General features: G+C 39.4%; 1 protein-coding gene across 4 annotated transcripts in view; it reads left to right on the forward strand.

Moving 5' to 3' along the window:
* TANK (TRAF family member associated NFKB activator) overlaps positions 1-16,908 on the forward strand; it is a 28,242-nt gene extending 11,334 nt beyond the window's left edge. For all 4 annotated transcript variants that reach the window (XM_075710367.1, XM_075710368.1, XM_075710369.1 and 1 more), the window contains 5 exons: positions 6,146-6,325; positions 7,601-7,674; positions 9,851-9,969; positions 11,589-12,169; positions 16,561-16,908. In XM_075710367.1, the coding sequence (XP_075566482.1) occupies positions 6,146-6,325; positions 7,601-7,674; positions 9,851-9,969; positions 11,589-12,169; positions 16,561-16,728 (1,122 nt within the window). In that variant the 3' untranslated portion in view covers positions 16,729-16,908. The remainder of the gene's footprint in view (positions 1-6,145; positions 6,326-7,600; positions 7,675-9,850; positions 9,970-11,588; positions 12,170-16,560) is intronic.
* The last annotated feature ends 3,187 nt before the right edge of the window (positions 16,909-20,095 follow it).

A 20,095-nucleotide genomic window follows, 5' to 3' on the forward strand; every position in this document is an offset into this window, starting at 1 on the left:
CAGGAAGGTAGTCAACCAGTGGAACTTCCTGCTTCAAAGGAAAATTGGACAACTTCATGGAAGAGAAATCTGTTGAGAGTTAATAAATACATAGAAACTATTACTAAGAAGGTCTGGGAATTTAGAATTTATTAAAGGGTGTATCATGAATGCCTCCTGTTTTCTTGTACTCTTCCCTAGACATCATATTTTGACATCTGTTAGACCAAAAATCCATCATCCTGTCACTGACCCAGTATAGTTGTCTTGTATCTAATTCAATTAAGTATTGGCTTTTTCAGCTACTGAAATTTGGAAGCTCAAATATTCTATTTGAAAGCCTGTATTTTTCTAATCATATTCAATCCACATGCTGCTCTAAACCAAATAAATTATGTCTACAGCCATTGTCCTCTACTGCATTAACTGCTTTATTCTACTTCTCTGCCAAAAATTTCAGGCTTGCAAAATGTACAGTTCTAGATAATAAATTACGATTACGGTCTTTAAGTTAAAATGTTGCTGTTTCTTCCTGTCCTTCCTTGAAACTCAGAGTCTCTCCCATGGCTGGAGCTGCCTGGATTTATCGATACCTATTGAAACTATCTTTTGCGAAGTCCAATGGGATTTCTCAGTGGACTATATTCTGTCCTCCAGTAAAGTTAATACAAATTCTGGTTTTATTGTAATAGGTGCATGGTTAGAGCTTAAATTTCAGAGGTTTAAAATGGGGGAGGGGTTAGCTTTTCTGTGTTTTCTAGTAGGTGGCCATACTTTTGTATTTTACCTGGTGTTGTCAAATTCTGTTGCCAGTGTGTCATAAAATGTTTTTTTCTTTTTTGTTTACATTCATCTTCACTGAAAGAGGTGAGTGGACCAGGTTGGCTTGACGGTCAGTACCAAACTATATACAAGATTATCAGATTTTTTCAGTCCCCTGCTTGAGGAGACCAGAGGGACCTAAATTACTGCCTGGTTTTGAGTATAGCCTGGCTAAACTTTATTAACTAGGAAGAATGTGGATCCAGTTACTGTTTCAGAGCCAAAACTGCCCAGCAAACAGAAAACCTTAGTAAGTGAGATTAGACAATGTCAAGTAAAGCTTCTTCTGCATGCTATTTTTGGTACGGAGTCAGACATCAGAATCTTGTAAACTCCATAAAACATGAAGCTGAAGTCAATACCTGTGACAAGAAAACATGCTCGTGTTCATATTTTTCTGGGTCAAGAACCTCAGTATTAAACACCATGTGGAATTTCTTGATCAGAATTTCTTGTGCCATGGAAAAGGGGAGGAAACTGTGTGTCAGGAATGAACGATGCATATGGTATACAAAACTGTTCATCCTGTAATAAATGTTTAGGTCTTTTTTTGTGCAGGACATAAGCAGAGGAATGGCAGATGGATGGTAGTCATCTTTGTGCTCAAAATTATGGCACTAAAATGACTTAAGTAACTAAGAGCAGCCACTGCAGCTGTCTTGTAGAGTTGCGTGTTCCAGTTAATACCAGCTTCTGTAGTGTCACTTTGTTTCCTATATTTGAAGCAAAGAAAGCTGTACTTCATGATTTTATGCTAGCTGACAATTTTACGCATTTAGCTGTTCTTTGCTGCTGGTATGATGTATGCAGTAGGATTAGTTTGGCCCTGCTACCTGATAGAAGAAATTCCGGTGTCAATAGCCTTTTTTCTTATTGCTTCATCTGTTTAAGCTATCTCTACCCAATAATAAAGAAGAGTTTGTGGTTAAACTGTTAAAAAGTTACAGTTAATATTCCCTGAGACCACTTCCAGTAGTTCATCAGTTGAATAGTATTTTTCCTTGAAACCATCTGACAGTTTGTTTATTGTAGGAAGCCACCAAAACAGGCCATTATAGCACACTTCAGGGAAAACTGAAACAGCGGTACAGTTTGGGGACTGACTAGCTGTAGAGCAGCTCTGCTGGGAAGGAGCTGGGGTCCTGTTGGACAGCAAGCTGAATGTGAGCCAGCAGTGCGGCCTGGCGGGAAAGAAGGGCAGCAGCTTCCTGGGCTGTATTAACAGGAGCACAGCTAGCACACCCAGGGAAGCGAGTATCTCCCTCTATTCACCATTCATTGGACTGTATCTAGAATACCACATCCAGTTTGGGGACCTCCAGTACGGGAAAGACATTGATAAACTAGAGTGAGTTCAGCAGAGGCCCCACTGAGACAGTCAGGGGCTTGAGTACCCCATGAGAAGAAGCTGCAGAAACTGGACTTGTTCCAGCCTGGAGAAGAGACGGATTCAGGGGAAGCTAATAGCTTTCCAATACCTACATTGAGGTTATCAGGCAGGTGGAGCCAGGCTCTTAATGGTGGTGCATGGCAAGAGGGTGAGACATTATGGGCAGTTGAAACATGAAAGGTTCAGACTGAAAACTTTCCCTGAAAGACAGGGAAAACTTTCCACTGTGAGGACAGCCAGGCATTGGAAAAGGTTGCTTGGAGAGGTGGTGCAGTCTCCACCCTTGGGGAATTGAAGACCGACTGATTAGCTGTCATAACTGACCCTGCTTTGATTAGGAGCTAGAGAACCCTTCAGGTCCCTTCCAGCTTGAATCATCCTCTGATCCTATAAAGCCTCTCCAACAGAAAAGATACTGATCTGTTCATAATACATATGCAACCTCTTTGCTGGCTGCTAATACCAGCATGCTTAAAAGATCCGTTGTGTGGCCAAGCACTTAACTGAGCAGGTATGACCTATGTGACATACTTATTTGTCATGGCATTAGCTTTATAAACTTCAGCCAGTTTATAAATGTTACCGCATTGTTGCAAACACCCAAACTCAGTCAGTATTAGAAACTGTAAGATCATCAAGCTATGAAGGTCTGTATTATTGAAAGATCCCAAGAGATGTAATCATTTCTCCAGTGTTTTTCCTGGTGTGATATCCTGATGGTGCACAAGAATGGTGATTTACATCAGTAGGTACTGATATATGTTCATTGCAACATGTTGCATGGCTCTTCTCACATTGGTTCCCACATGGCTTTTCTCATTGCTTGCTTAAATCTTGTCCCCACTTCCTGCAGGAGAATGTAGCAGAAATGGGAGAACTACTGGCTATTACTGCAGTGCTCCCAGTTACCTGAAAGCTTTTGAAAGCCCACATGTTATTTGGAGCTGTAATAGTCCCAAACAGATAAATTATGTGTGTGCAGATCAATGCTGTATCACAGGCTCAGTGAAATAGTTATTTTACTGTCCTTAAGGTGGAGTTCTTCAATGGCAAGTGTTGTGTTCGACAAGCTTTTTCCTAGGTGTTTGGATTTCCAGTAAATCATTTTCAAAGGAAAATACAGGAGAAGCTGCATCCCATTGACCTTTTGAATAGGAAATAGAATTTGACCATGGAATGTTTGGGAACCCTGTGACCAAATAATGGCTCTGTGGTAGCCTGGGGTCTGTGAACGCACACCATAGAATATAACTGCATTCCTGGAATGGCAGAAAGCAGTTCCCCATACTATAGCTACTGTGACTTTGTAGTCTTTTAAAGAACATGGAAGAGATACATAGTTATATAATTATATCCAGCATCTGTCCCTGCTATAACTTTCTTCAAAGTATTTTCAGATCTGTTAAGAATACTTTTACGCGTCTCCATCTCCTCTTAACATAAATTGTTATTTTTTCTCACATCACTAGGTATGATTGTCTTTTCTCATTCATCAGATACTTCCTTAACTTTCTTTGTATTATAATTCTTCCTGGTGTTCTTCTGCCATTTGAGAAAATGAAATCTAGCTGCTGTAGCATCAGTTACAGAAGAAGATGCATGGGTTCTATAGCCTAAAATCTTCAGTCTTCTTGTTTGGTTTTTTTTTTCCCAGTACTATATAAAAAAATCTTTCTCCTTTTTTTCTCTTTTGCTGTTTGTTTTTTTTTTTTCATCTGCTTCCCTGCATTCTTATCTACCATGATTCCACAGTAGAAGAGTATAGAAAGTGTTTCATGATCTCTCCTAGGACTATACATATATTCCCCACACCACCTGCCAGAAGTGCAAAGCATGGAAAAGGGATTACGATTAAGGAAGTTAGCAACACCTAAAGGAGAAATACCTTGTATTGACAAGGTATTCAAAGGTTGAAGGAATGGGATATGCAGATGATGGTGAGAGAGGAGTTTTGCTGGGATAGAAGCATCCCATTTTTAGACAATGTTTTGAACCCACTGAGGAGAAGAGGCTTAATCTGAATCCCTGAGATACCACCCAAGTCCAGAGTTGCATTGAAGCTCTTACCGTAGGTTTACTATTCAAAGTCACAGTTGAAACTAAAGAAAAAAAACAATGCCTTCAAAGCCATTTTTCTGTGGGTTTTTTATCCAGCTAGTGTAACTTTTTTGAGGCTAAACTGTTGTGTTAGCTGCATATACACACATCCATGCTTAACCACCCAGTGTCTCTGTAGACTGGCTCTGGACCCATCCCTACATGGCTGTCATTGTCTAGTAGAGTAGCCCCTTACCTACCTAATCTCCAAATGCACAACCTCGCCCTATTTAGGTCCCATTTGTAAATAAAACAAATGTTCTTTAAAAAGCACGCACTACTTCTTTCCTCTTCACCTTGCTCTACCTGTCTACAGACTATCTCACTGCATTTCACTTACATTACTTGCAGAGTTAACCCTTTGGGCTTACTTCTCTTGCAGAGACAGACATAGGGCTTCAGGCCACTTTTTGTGACACTTGATACAGTTCAAGATCAATGTTTCTATAGATTGCATAAGCTGACAACTATAAGGTTTTCATAGGCAGAGTTTTTAACCATAGGTTGTTTCTTGAAAATTGTCCAAGGACTATCTTTGTGCATATTAAAAAAATTGCTCTTTATATTATTATTCATCCCACCAAAAAGCCCACGAACATAAAAATTCCATTAATTACCAGGTGGATAGTTGAAGTGGAGCCAGCCACTGCTTTTTATTCCACAAATCTTGATAGCATTGCAATATTTGCAATGTAATCCCAGTTATACATACAAATTGTGGAACGAGAGGCTGGAGAGCAGGCCCGCAGAAAGAGAGCTGGGGGTTTGGGTTGATGGCAAGTTGAGTATGAGCCAACAGTGTGCCTGAGCAGCCAAAAGGGCCGATCGTGTCCTGGGGTGCATCAAGCACAGCCTAGCTAGCCAGCCAAGGGAGGTGATTGTTCCACTCTGCACTGCACTGGTGCGGCCCCACCTCCAGTACTGTGTGCCGTTTTGGACACCTAAGTATAAAGAAGGACATCAAACTATTAGAGTGTGTCCAGAGGAGGGCAACCAAGATGGTGAAAGGCTTCGAGGGCAAGACTTATGAGGAATGGATGAGGTCACTTGGTTTGTTCAGCTTGGAGAAGAGAAGGCTGAGGGGTGACCTCATCACAGTCTACAACTTCCTCAAGGGAGGCAGTGGAGGGGGAGGTGCTGTTCTCCTCCCTCTGGTGACCAGCAATAGGACACGAGGAAATGGAATGAAGCTGCGTCAGGCGATGTTCAGATTGGACATTAGGAAAAGGGTCTTCACAAAGAGGGTACCACGGTCACTGGAACAGGCTTCCCAGGGAAGCAGTCACAGCACCAAGCCTCTCAGAGTTCAAGGAGCATCTGGACGAGGTTCTTAGTCATATGTTTAGTTTTAGGTAGTCCTGCGAGGAGCAGGGAGTTGGACTCGATGATCTTTATGGGTCCCTTCGAACTTGAGATATTCTATGATTCTTTTCTTGGGTCTGCTCAAAAATTAAGGTAGCTGCAGAGTATCACCTTCTTCAAATTTGTTTAAGATTTATTGAAATTAATTAAATATTATTTTATATATTGTACATACAATATATTGTACATAAAATATTAATGTAAATTATATAGTAAGTGAACCAAGAGAATGTCTTTATCTTTTATAAACACTAATATGACTTTCATAAATTCCGACCATACAGTTGTTTTGAGTCATCATCTATGATGAGTTACATCTACATGTAGTGGTAGAAGGTCTTTACTACCAGTTTAAAATTAATAATGTAACAAATAAGACCGACCATTACTTATGTTGCAAAAGCATAATTTAGCTTATTCCAGACTGCTGAATAGTGATATTCCACAAGCCTCAATTCTATTAATTGTACTGGTGTTTCTAAAATTATTTTTTAGGAACAGTTAGAAAGTGAGAGCATGAAGTTGAAGCAACTTGAGGACAAAAACAATCTAAAGGAAAGGAAGCTTCTATCTATTATTTCCAACCAAGAAGATAAAATAAGAACGCTGAAAAGCAAATTGAAAGAATTAAATGAAGCACAAAAGGGTGTACAGATGCCAACATATAAGAGGGAGGTAAGATAAGCAACCAAGTAAAGATAAAATGAAAAAAACAAACATTTGTAAATTATTACTTCTTTCAAGCATGTTTATACTAATTATTCTAACAAACTGATTTTAACTTTCAGCATTATGTAATTACTAGGAAATCATTAAAGTATATAAAGCACATAGGGAACACTGAAGTATTAAATACATATTGGTTGGTTTGTGTGTTATTTTGTTATGTCGTTAAAATTTTAATATTTGGGAAAACTCCAGATTAGCATTTCTGGTTTAGAATTTTCAGTTGGAAGTTTTCACCAAGATTGAGTTGATTTTTTTTCACTTTTATGCCACCTATTTGTGTTATACAATAGCATCCAGAGTGCTATTCTGTCCTTGTGGGATAGCTAGAGTGCAGTCATTGATGTGGATCTAACCATGTAAACATATTTGAGCTAGCTAACTTGAAGTGAACTTACGTAAGGGTAGGAGCACAGCAGCACATAACTTGTTGCTATTAGACTTCCCAAGCATTGCTTAACTTACTGTGGCAAGCATTTGTAACCCATGTTGCTAGGTATAAGGCAGCCCAAATGTGTCTACAGGAGCTGCAGTTGCACTTTAGTGCAAGTTAAGACAAACGTGTAGGCTATGGGTCTGTGGTTGTAAACAAAGTATCATTGTAATCAGCTGGTTTGGCAGACATATGATCAAGTTCTGTGTCTGGTTTGGAGCACATATGAACTACCTAGGCCATCTGGTAATCTAGATCTAGTGGCAGTGCAGCTTAATGACTGGTTATGATAAAAACTTTCCTTAATGCCTGGCAGATTTAAAACTGTGTAATACTAGAGTGAACCACAAGGTGGTAGTCAAAGTTAATAACTTACTTAAAAACCTGCTAGAACTCTTGACATACTAGCTTGTGATGTGTTCATTGAAAATTTCAGTGAATAAATTGATTTTTAAGAGCTAAAATAGCTGGATACCTCAATAACAAGCTCATACACAATACATAATCTTACCTTATACATGATTGAAACAGAATTACAGTCAAGCAATGTTCTTAGAACCAGTTTCCTTTCAAGAGAGTATAAGCAGAAGAATGCTACACTGAGTTGCGAAGTTAAACTAAAAATAGGAATTCACACAAACAGCAAAAAACTGCTTTTGTCATCTTGTGAATGTTTTGAGAGCTTCCAGAAGGACTAGGGGAAGGATCCCATAACATTTTTATTCATATCAAGGTGAAGAGCAAAATTAATATGCTAATCTGTGATCAATATTTTAATATTTTACTTCAAGGTGAAAAGTAAAAAAGTTCCAGATAAGCCTGAATTATCTCTAGGGATCTCTGCTATTTCTCCTCTGCCTGAAAGGTAAATACTTTTGCAGCATTATTAAAATTGCTTTTAATTGTCTTTTCTGCTATTAAATAAGACTATTTCCCTCTCTTCTACATAGTACCTTAAAAAATGGATGGGGGGGTTTGGAGCAGCAGAGGTCAAAGAGCTGGTGTGGGAAGGTAATCAAGCCAGCAACTATGTGGAATCATAGGTGGGAGGAAGAAAAATAGCCGCTTGGTTCAGCAGGAGGTTAAACTCTGTGGGAAACTGCAGTGGATGTTAATGCTGGGTTTTGGGTAAGCATTAACTCCCTTGCATTAACTCTCTTCAGAACAGGAATGTACAGCCATAATGGATTAACTGGTGGCAGCACAGCAGAGGAGCCTGCTGCGCTGCCAGGAGGAGGTCTGATAGTCAGCATGAAGAAGTAATTCTTGGCCTGATCCATCCTAAGTGAGAGAGTTTGAAACCAGGTTTATCTGTAAGCTGAAGCCAGCCAGCCCTTGCTATGACCAAGGGACTAAAAGCAGTATATTCCCTAAGCAAGTATTCCCTGTTCTGCCAGTGTGTTGGAAAAATATTGACCAAAGTCTTAGGTTTGCATTTTTCACAGGATAGGCAGTACTGCCACTTTTAACAATTTTGCTGAGGTCAAGTAGAAGATCCTCTAAGGTGAGGCTAGGAGATTATTAGGGAAAAGTATCACAAATTCTTGCTCTCTTATACTCTTGCTTAGGCATCTGCTTTTGGCCACTCTCAGACATAGGCTAGGTAAACTACATGGATATTTAGTCTGACTCACTACTGCTTTATGACAAGAAAGAGAGGAAATAAGACTGTGATGTGACAAGGACTTTTTTTGTCTTTACTGATTTATATCTAAATAATTAAAACCCTTTACCTGTCTTCTGTCTCCCTCCTCTCAAATAGCTCCCTTACTTTACTGTTTTCTTGGAAAGAGGTATGTGACTGGTAAGATTACTGGTAATCTTACGCTAGTAAGATTATAGTATCACAAATGTCTAGCAAATTGAGCTTGATTCATCTAATCATATGTATATTTTAAAGCTCCAATTAAAAACTGGTGTTAAGAGTCTTCTTTAATTTCTTATTTATCGAAACACCTGAAAATGGTCAGAATGTAAGTGTTAACAGTAGCAACTTTAACTCCTCCTGTAGATTTTTTTTTTTCAAATGAGATACAAATAGACATTTGTGTCCTCAAAAAGAGAAGCACAGCAGAAATAGGAACACGGCTCGTGACACTCCCCGATTGCTATATGAATAAGCAATGAAAAGGAAAACAATTCACTGGATTAAAGAAAAATCCCTTTTGGGGTCTTTTGATACAAAGATGCAAAAGAGAACACAAATCCAGTTTGTCACCAACTTCACTTTTTCATCCTTGAAGTTCATTTTATAAAATCCATGATACTGTGCTTAGAAACAGAAATTACCCAGCAAGTTCATCAAAATTTCACAATGGAATTCTATGGATGCATCAATAACTGAATAACGTAGTGCCTTTGGGCATATAAAACTCACACCAGCACAAAGAACTATTTTTACCATTCTCAGTGCAGATAACTAAGTATCAAATGTCCATATGATGCTCTGGAAAAGATAGAAAAAAAAAAAATCCCTCAAAATAAAAGGAAAAGTCAAGTGATATTCTATAAAACACAGAAGGAATGAGTTCATGAGCCCCTCTCCAAAGTGTCGGGTAGACAGAGAAGGAAGGAGCAGTAACAAATGCTTGTGTGTTCCTTCTCCTGCAAAGTCTGAAGCACACAGAAGACAATGGAAAACAATTAATGTTCGCAGCAGCAGCATCTTATTTTCCCTAGAATGAGATGGAAACAGTACCCTTGTGAAAGACAAGCTGTTCCACAAAATACCTGAGGGAACTGAAAGAAATGTAAAGGCTGGATCTGGGGGGAGCGGGGGAAGTGGTCCTTGCAGGGTCAGGCCCTAAACTCGAAAGTATGTGTGTATGATAGAACTAAACAGCTCTTTGACAACATTTCTTTTCCCTTTCTGCTTGCTTTTACTGGGGAAAACAAAAATATGTATACATATGTTGAGGAACAAGGTATCCAAGAAAAGTAGCTTACACTCTTGTTTTTCTCTGGTTTGTGGGTGTGACTACATCAAAGGTCACAACAAGCTGAATTGGTTGACTCTTCAGTTTACAATTTTGATCTTTCAGGGAGAATCTGGAGACTATTTTCCAGGACATGAAAGAAGAGTGTCATCGAATACGTATGCTAGCCAGAGAACAAACAGACCAACTGAGTAAATTTAAGATAAAGCCAGAACCTGAAACTGGTAATATCATACTTAAGCTCTTATTGTGATTCAACTGTTTGAAAGCTTTGCTTTATATTTGAAAATACTGTAAATTACACATACATAGAAGTACTTCCACTGTTTACCATCTGCCTTTTTCAAGTCTGTTCACATGGTGCTCAGTATTTCACCAAGAAAACACACCGCCAGTTTTGGCATTCTATGACGAATGCTCCAAATCACATGCTATAAAAGACAGTCATCACATCAATGGCTCTTGTAATTGTTTTGTCCCTTGGAGTGAGAGGCAGGCACTTACTACATGTGATATCCCATCATACTGTGTGAATGACAGCACTTGCTTGCTTTTAATTTAGCTGTCAGTTCAAAAGATGTCTGTTATGAATGTCTCTAGCCCCATATCTGTTAGAGGAAAACTGCCGGACTGAGGAGAGTCAGAGGACTTATTTTCTAGACTTCCTTGTGCAGACTTTTGAATACTGTCTTGTTACATGGGACCAGAGCTTAATCCAACACTTCCTGGAAACGAAAGAAAGGCTTGATTTTTGTTGCAACTGGAAGAGATCCTGAATGTGCGGTTCTGCTGATGCTTACCTTTAATATAATATAAGCTACTGTGGGTATTCCCTGCTAGGATCAGACTCTTAAGTGATTTCAAAAAACACCTGTCAAACTTACACAGTTGAAGCAAAAGATGCTGATTTCAGCACTTGCTTCTAATTTAGGTTATACCGTTAGTGAAGTTTTGTTACATGAAGTGCTAATGTGTAGCTTGTGGCCTCAAATTGCTGTGTCTAAACTGTATAGTTGTATTCTGAGTGTACACTACTGAACTTTATTATTTGGGGGTGGGAATTTGGGGGGATGAGTGCTTGGCAACTTCAGAATGGATTTGTTGTCCTTAAATAAGTGCCTAACTCAACTGTGTGAAAAGCTATACGTGATATAGATTTAATCTGCTTGATTTCTGTTATTTCTGTGGCCCACATTACTACAATATCTGAGTGATGTCAGAAGGCTGCTGTACAACAAATGTGTACTGAAGTTATTCTCTCACCTGATTAGGAGTAACCATGTATATTATTACCATTTTTGTTGATAAAGTGCCAGAAATGAAGGGGGAATTCTCAAAAGAAAGGGCAAATATGGTCCCACTTCTGAATAGTTGCTCAGTTTAAATATTTTTCTAATTTGGAAACTAATGGGAGTTTGGTACCTGAATACCTTCTAAAATCGTGCTCATGGCACCTAGCGTGTTCTTGGCACCATGTGAAATGGGTTTGGTTCCAGCTTCTATTTCTGCCAGAACACTTCAGTAAATATATGCAAGTATGTGTTAAGAGTATGGGACAACATAATTTTCAATAAAATGAAAATGTTTATAGCCATAAATCAAAGAGAAATAGAATTATTAGAACAGAATTATTTCCTTTTATTTCTGTTCTGATAGTTTTTGTGTCAGAGCTAATGTTTGTGAAAGAGAACTACACCTCAAACTGATTTCAAAGAGAAAAAATAAAGGTTAAAAAGCCAAGAAGGAAGATCAAAAACCTCTCGGGAAAAATACCCCAATACCACACCCTTAATAACTATACTTCAGTGGAGTATTTAATGTTTTCTTCATTCTTTCTTCACAGAAATACAGTTTTCCATGCCGATACAGTGTACTGATAAAACTGATGAACAAGCAGAAGAGCTTTTTAAGCCTCGGGTTATAAAGGATATAAATAGAGGTGCATCATGCATCACATCTATCACACCAAGAGGAGTGGGCCAAGATGAGGACAACAACTCTGTAGAATCACTTTCTAAATTTAATGTCAAGTTTCCACCTACAGACAATGACTCTGCTTTCTTGCAGAGCACTCGGGAAAAACCAACAGTTCCTTGTACTGGTGTAGCTGAAAACATGCTTCAAGATCATCATTTTAACCTGGAGCACAGAGACCGTGCTGTTAACCTCAGTAAATTGGAACCTAACTCATTTGAAGCTCATGGAGTTGATCTCATGACCTCAGCTTTACAAAGCTTAACCACTGTTGACAAAACAAACCCCCCAAATCATGCAAACATGCCCGTAGAAAATACCTGTGACAAAACATGTTTAAAAACAACAGATACTGGTTTCACATTTGTACCTAAGCACACAAACCAGGGTGTACCTGAAGTAATTTTTTCTTTAGAAGCTGCTGGGACAACCGTCAGAGGTCCTCATCAGGTATCTCTCTATAAATACTGTACATTTCAAAAAATGGTAATGATTCAGCCAACCATTTTGCAAAGATCTTTGAGACAAGATGAATATGTTCTATGAGGTATCTCATCAGTCTTTTTTTAAGACAATATCTCTTGTCAGTTCTTCTTCCTGATACTGAAGTATGCGTACAAGGCACTTTTCCAGTGAAAGGGCAGGAATTTAAGCAGATGTAAGCGCTGGATATGCTTGCACAAATTTCAGTTCATTTGGATATTAATTGCTTCTCTATCTATTTCAAAGCTGTCATGAATTGTAAGTTGCCCCCTAGATTGCTTTCTTTCTACCCTTGATCTCAGTTGAATAGGGCACATAATTGTTCTAATAATGTACAGCCGAGAACATGACAAATGGACTAATTAAAAAGCTGAACAGATAAATACTTACTGGGGAAAAATTACCTACTTTTTATCTTGATGTGAGGTATAAACGGCACCCTCTTCCTCCCCTCTAAGAAAACACAAAATTTTTTCTTCATAGTTTAAGCAGTCAAGGAGGAAAGCATATGTATTTTTTCAAATTGAGGGAAGTTCACTAAAATACTTTATTTTAGGTTTATGTAGGTACTTTGGGCTTGAATTTCAGCTGTAGCTACTTGAAGTCCATGGGAGCTTCTGAAAGCAAGGCCCAGTTGCTGTAATGCAGAAAAGCATTTCAGCAGGTTCTGACAATCACACCTCTGAATACTTTGCTGCTTTTGTGTAACATCCTCTCTCAACTGAAATTGCTGGCAAAACTATTGTGGACCTTTATAAACTGATTTTTTTTTACGTTTCTGTGCTTTTTCTAATACCTTGTGATAGGACAGCTTTTCAAGAATAAGTAAATAGTGATGTTTAGGAATTCTGTGAGCATGAATTTGGCATATTTTTGCTATTTACATTGATGGGGTTTTGTGTTCTTTGCTAATGACAAGGTACATGCAGCAGAAGAGCTTTACCTCTCAATTTGGCCACATGCAAAACTAGCATTTGGAAAACGTTCGTAGGACATGATAGCTTTGATGTTTTATTCTCCTAAAATGTACCCAGTCTAGTTTAATTTTCTATTGCAAACCAGTTTTGGATGAAAAGTTTAAAGCATGGAAAGTTTGCTGTTCTTCATCATTGTATTTTAAACTACAAGCCTGATTTTTCAAAATGTATTTTAAATATCTATTTGTAATGTAGGAGATCTCAATTCTATACCAACTTACTAATCACAGTTTTTATTGTGCTTTATTTTTCATTGGATCCTCAGTTAAAGTTGTGACTGAGTTAAACAAATTAAACCATTTATTTTATCACTGGTAGAATTCCTGTGGAGCTGTGAAGCATTCACTCCATTGCTTGTTACTATCCTCTTTTTCTGTATTCCCTCTCCAGCTTGTTCTTTTACTAGTTAGCGTGTGTATTCATTTTTCAATAGATGGCACCCTGCATTGTACATTACAGCAAATGAAACAGCTGGTATGTGATTATAAATTGATAGGGGAGTGTGCAGCTTAAAAAGTAGAGAAGAATTGCGATTGAATAGCAGTAAGCCTTTGGTTTGATCATTGGTATTTCTGCAAAATAACAAAATTAATTTGGAGGCATCATTTAAAATGTAAATTATCTACTTTGTGCAGAAAATGTAATAATGCTAACACTTGGAGAAAAGAAAGGCGATGGTGAACTGTTTCAGTATTTGTAAGTCATATCTGCAATAGCACTGTAGAATATACAGGACATTGATTAAAATTTTATTATCTTATCCAGAAGCTTGTTTGGAACAAGCCAATATTACTTTAGAATCTATTAAACATACATCTGTATATATCAATGTATTTAAACATCCATCACCTTTATTCAGCTGCCTTCAAAAGAGGTTTTTACCCTCTTTTGAACCAAGTTAATTGGACTCGGCATCAGAGCTTTTTCTGACTGTTAATTGTGCTAAAGATTTGATTTACAGATAATATATATGTAGATTAAAATAACTAATGTTTTTTAAAAGTTACTTGTGTACATGCCCTTTCGACTGTATTAACCTTAGCAAAAATTATGCATAAACTTGTTCTTAGCATTTTTACCACCTTTCTAAGGGGTAGTTACACTGCTTACGGCTTCCATCATCCCTGCCACTGGTGAAGCTCCAATAGGGAGGAATTATATACCTGATTTTTTTTTCCTAGTGTAGATAAAACTTTCAAGTATTTACTACATATGTTAACTTATAAAATGGAAAACCCCATAAATGCAATAGATTTGGCAACAGTAAGTTCTTGGAACTGCTCTCAGTTGCTGTAATAAATTTAGCTCTTTCCTTCTATGTGGATACTAAATGTGAAAACTCAGTACTGTTTTCTTAGGATGTAACTTTTTAAAAAAACATGTGACTGAAAAGAGCAGCAGATTAAAATAAACATGGATATTAGTGGACCTAGGATTTTACAGACTACATTTAACTGAGACTTGCATATAGATGCATGTGTTTATCGGTATTCACAGTTTGAGGGGGTTGTTTCCACCAAAAATATTTCTAAGAATGTTCATGATTTTAAAAGCAAATCAATAGGCTATTGATCTTAATCTGAGTATTAATGTTTTTTAAATGGAACATCTGCTTACATATATCCGTATTCTTAAAAGCATATTAAGCACATGCTTAACGCTCAAAGAAAGAAATGGAAGTTAAGTGCCTGCCTCAGGGGGTTACTGGATGAGTACCTCCCCTTGTTGTGCTTCCAAGATTAGAAATCTTACTATTTCCTTTGTGGGTTTTTTGCAACACTATTTTAGCTTTTTTCAAATGGTGCTTTATATCATAAGATATTAGAAACAAGTAATTCTAAACACATTTCTGTAGGGATGTTTAAGTGTGTCAGTGTCTAGATAGATTTAATATGCAATTTACACCAGCAACATATAATAAGTAGAGTCTTTGAGTTGAAAAAAGTGGTGTGATTGCACTTAATTACTAATTAGTCAATTTAATTATATGGATTGCTGACCATAATGAAAGACAGTAAATCTGCTATTGCTGTCTGATAAGCTAGGCACTGTTTAAATAGGGAATGGACAGGAAATTGACTCCAAGAAGTTTAGCTGGTTTAAAAAGAAGGTTTAATGGCTATAAAAGCCAGGTTAGTTGTAACTAACTAACAGGTGAGTTACCATGGGAGGAATAAACAATAGATTCTAACTATTTGGCATGATGAAATTTGAATAAGAGCTGAAAATTAAAGCTCTTGGGTAAGTACCGATAGCAAGAAATTTAAAACTTCTAAAGAAACTACTTTCTAAAGTATTCTTGCTTGACTTTCAATGTGTGAGTGAAGCAAGAGAGAAGAAAACAGAGCCAAAAAACTGTAGGGTGCTCTCCGCTCCTAGGTTCCATCCCCACATAGAGCTCATACCAGCTTGCTGCCATTCTGTCTACTTTGCAGTCACAGCAGTATGCATTTAGTTTTCAATTTACTCAAAACCTAATCGTCCTGGCCGTGTAACATACGTATGTATTTTATCTTGTGTTGCTAATACTGAAGTAATGAAACTTCATTTTTAACTTTGAGATCTGATAGAAGACTTTTTGATTCCTAGTTGGTATGACGCTAAATAATTAGTGTACACTCTGACTTGAAGTTTGTGTCAGGCTGAAGTCCCTCGAACTCCAGTGTCAGGGAAAGAGACTTGCTGGCTTTAAACTAACTGGCTCATGGACCAAGAGCAGTACAGCCACTCAACCAAATTTAGCATAGTTTACAGAATTGCCTGAATGCATGGATATCTATCAGATGGTCCCATTGAGTCTGATGCTGTCATGGCAGAAGGAATCCCAAAACAGATTATTTGAGACACTTTTACACTAAAAGGCAGTCAGAGTAAATAAGTAACTTAAGCCATATGACATTGCTCTAGTAATTTTGTACGTAAACTGAAACCTAGTTATGTGTCAATAAGAATAGAAATAAAATATGATTCATACTAACTCTGTAGAAGAAACATTTTATTCTAAGGTAAAAATGTGTTTTCTCCTTTCTGTTAAATGGCTATTACGTACTATGGCTCGTGCAATAAAATACTGAAGTTGAAGAAAAGCCTTAATATGTATCAAGTTGATATTACAGACTTTTGCTCATAGCAGTATTTATCATTAATAGATACCAAGACATTTTAAGTGTTTGCAAGAACAGTATGGTTATAGAACTTCAAAAACTCAAAGTCCTTTCTTGCTTTTCTTAAATGAGAGCTCTCTAGTTAATGTCTCTGGCCAGGCAGGTGTAAAGGACACCTAGTTTAAAGAGGCAGGTATTTTTTAATATAAATATAAACCACAGCATAATGTAAACCACATTGTAAACCACAGCAATAATCATTTTCTGTTTCTTTTAGCTCATTTGGCAGCCTCAAGACAATGATTTGCTGGCACAAGCTTACACAGACTCTGAACTGAATCAGTGTGGAATATGTGAATTCTGTCGAGAAGTTTTCCCACCATCTATAACATCTAAGGAAGATTTTCTTCGGCATCTGAATTCCCACTTTAAAGTACAGTCTTAATGTATGAGAATTCAATGGATTGCTGTTTTTGCATACATTTGATTTTTTTATTCAATAGATATGCTAAGAATTTAAGAATTAAGACTTCTTGTAACAAGAACTCATGAGTGAAATTGTTTGTCAGATAAGCACATTTTTAATTGTCCTTTGACAAGTTAAAATGAAACTGTAAGTCGCTCAGTACTGCAATTCACATTATTGCTTGTTATGCTTCAATATTACCTTTGAGAGTGATGTTAAAGACCTTTCTTCTTCTTCTTTTTTTTTTTTCAATTAATCCTTGCCTGAATAGGCCCAAAGTCATGATTATATTTATGAGTGTAGACTTGCAGGATTAACGCCTTAATCTGGCTGGGGAAATTGGTGTAATGCTAGGACTTTTTTTCTCAACACCCAGTGATGTGATTATGTTCTCCTTGAAGTAAACAGGAAGAAAAGTAGGTTCTCATTTTAATTTCTGTTATAGAATTTCCAAATTTAACTTACAATAGCGAACCTCTTAATTCAGATTCTTGGAAAATCATCACAGTAACTGAATGCCAGATGTGCCAAAATTAGGATAGCCTTGTTCACTAGTAACATAAATGAAGGGTTGACTTTCCCGGATTAATTGTTTACTAGAGAGAGTAATCAACCACAGCACATAAATGACCCTTTTGTCAAAATGTAACGGTAGCAGTTTTACGGCTGTTACTTTTACGGCTGATAAAAAAATAATGATTTTTTTCATGTACCTTTCTAGCATTAATAATTAGTAAAAATACTTTCATGGAAAAGGTTATATCAGTATGAAGGATAGAGTGAGAAAAGGTTAAACTTTCCCTAAAACTAAGAATACCAAAGATATGTCGCATTCCTTCTGGTCTGCTATGAAGGATTGCTCAAATCCGTTACAGCCTAGAAGGGGGAAACCTAATCACCCAAATCTGTGACTTCATTTTTAACCTGAATATGCTTAGTGGCTTTCTCAATGCAATTTAAATTCGTGCTTAGTTGAAACGTTGCATTCTGATAAAGTTTGCACATTTTCTGGATTTATCGGGATCAAATTAAAAAGGGGGGGTTTTACTAAGTAATTTAAAGTAATGATAAAGGGTGACTTGGAGCTTCTTGCATTTGAACAAATACAGGTTTTAGTCCTGATATTTGTTAATTAGCATTAATATTTTCATAGCAGCAAAGCACACCAGTGTCTCTTTTTAAAGATTTGTTCGCGGGTGACCAATTTCTGGAAGAACTAACACCTGCTTAATTTTTGGAAATGGATTTTTCTGCAATTATTTTCTCTATTTTAAACATCTCACGTTTGTGACTGGCTGTCAACAGAGTGTACTGTAATAAACAGCAGTGCACAGTGCACGCCTGCCACATGACCTGGAGAAAGAGTTCGTTACTGTTCGCAGCTCTGACCCCGCGGGTCCCTGCGCGGGGCATCGCCGGAGCCGCCGTGCGGCGCCTGCAGCACCTCCCCGGGGAGCGCGGCTGGGGGTGGCTCCTGGGAGAGGCCGAACTTCCAGCGCTGGGAGGAGGGAAGGGGATTCCCACGTCTCCGGCCAGCCCGCCACAAACCCGACTTCTCCTCTCGACCGGGAAATTCGAGCTCAGGAGCCCGCGTTATTCAGAGCTGAACAAACTGCGAATCACCTTTAAAGAAAATCGAGTCATCTGTTCCTGCCCGCCCCCCCGGACGCGTCCGGCCGGCAGAGAAGGGAGCCCCGCGCCGGGCCGCCGCTCTTTGTTGCCGGGGGCAGCCTGGCCCCCCCGGCAGCCAGGGCAGAGCCGGGAAGGCGGGAGAAGGGGGGGCGGGGGACAACAGGGTTGTCCAAAGCTTCGTCGACCAGCAGAACCCATCCATCTCTCGCTGCGAGAGCTGCTGCCTAGTGCGGCGTCTTAGGAAGCTATTTCATTTTGCGTGCTTAAAACCCTCGCTGCCTGAGGGCCTCCGGGTAGGCTCACCGAGCAGACCACTGCGAGGGGCACCGGTCTGGTTTAAAACTAACTAACTAACTAACTAACTAAAGCTTACGCCAAGCTGCTGTGAGCGACTCGAAGTGGGAGGCGAGCGCGGTCCCCGAGTGGGCCCCGCTCGTACAGCTTTCCTGGAGGAGGCTGCTGCTGCCAGCAGGGACATCTGCTTTATTACACTCACCAGAGGGGGGCTCAGCGTTCCTCCCCTCCGCTCCCCCTTCCACGCAAGCTCAGCTCGGCAGAGGAGCTTGAATCCAAATGGGAAGTGGGATTTCATCAACATTATAATAATAAATCTGGGGGAAGGAAGTGGAACTTGAGAGGCAAGAAAGAGCAGCAGGCTCGTGCCAAGGTGTACCACCGAATTCCTCCTCTCCCGGGGCCAGCGGAGCCCCTGCCGGGGTAGCCCCGGGGCTGCAACCGCTTTCAAGGCTCCCGTACGGGCTCGCGGCTCCCGCCGCCCGAAGCCCCGTGCTCACAGCCAGGGTTCGCGGGAACTCGAGTTGGGGCTTGAAAGCAAGGAAGGGAACCGCTCCCCTTCCTATTTGGGAGGTTTCCGAGGGGCCCTACGGCTGCCTCAGCCCAGTGCAAGGGCTCGGTGCCGCCGGCCGGGTAGCACACATGTAGCTCCTCTGTCTCCCCGGCTAAGTCGACAGCTGCTCGTAGCTCCAGTAATTAGACTGTCAGTGCTTGTTAGAGGAGAGGAAAACGCTCCTGTGACAGATTCCGCAAGTCCTCTGTTTTTTAAGATCTCACAGAAATCACCAGAGCATTAACTGAGATCTCTTATTTCTCTGGAATCAGGAGGGAAGACGTTCCCTCTGCCATCTCGCACTCCAATCAGAGCTCTCTTCCCACTCCCATGAAACGCAGGGAATTCACTCTAAGAGGCTCAGGAGAAGTTACCTTCCTTCCCTGCCTACCCGGGAGGAAGAGAGCGCTTCCTGGCCGTGTGAACTTACTTTTAAAATCCCCTCCTTATACTGCTGAATTTAACTAAACACGTAACTCAAGAGGAATGCAGTCTTTTCTCCATTAACCGGGCGGAGGAGTCGCTCCACACGCGACCCTTCCCCATCCGAGACAATGTTAATTCAGAGGATGCTCGGGAGAGGCTGTTCCGCCTTACGAACAAAAGCACTGGAGGATCAAGCCGAGATGCTCCTACCCCCACCCATGGTTCACTCGGCAGATGAGGCTCAGAGGAGGCGATTTCTTTTCCTCCCTACCGTACATTCCCCTTTCCCCCGCAATCATACAAGGTTAACTCAACAGAGGAGTCTCAATCCAAATGGCAACTGGGATTGCATTTAAGAAAAAAAAAAAAAAAAATGAAGGAAGGGGGAGAAAAAAATCAGAAATAGGGAAAGAGAAAAAGCAGCAGGCTGATTACGAGGTG

The sequence above is a fragment of the Pelecanus crispus genome, chromosome 5, assembly GCF_030463565.1.
Source record: "Pelecanus crispus isolate bPelCri1 chromosome 5, bPelCri1.pri, whole genome shotgun sequence".
Classification (NCBI taxonomy): Eukaryota; Metazoa; Chordata; class Aves; order Pelecaniformes; family Pelecanidae; genus Pelecanus; species Pelecanus crispus.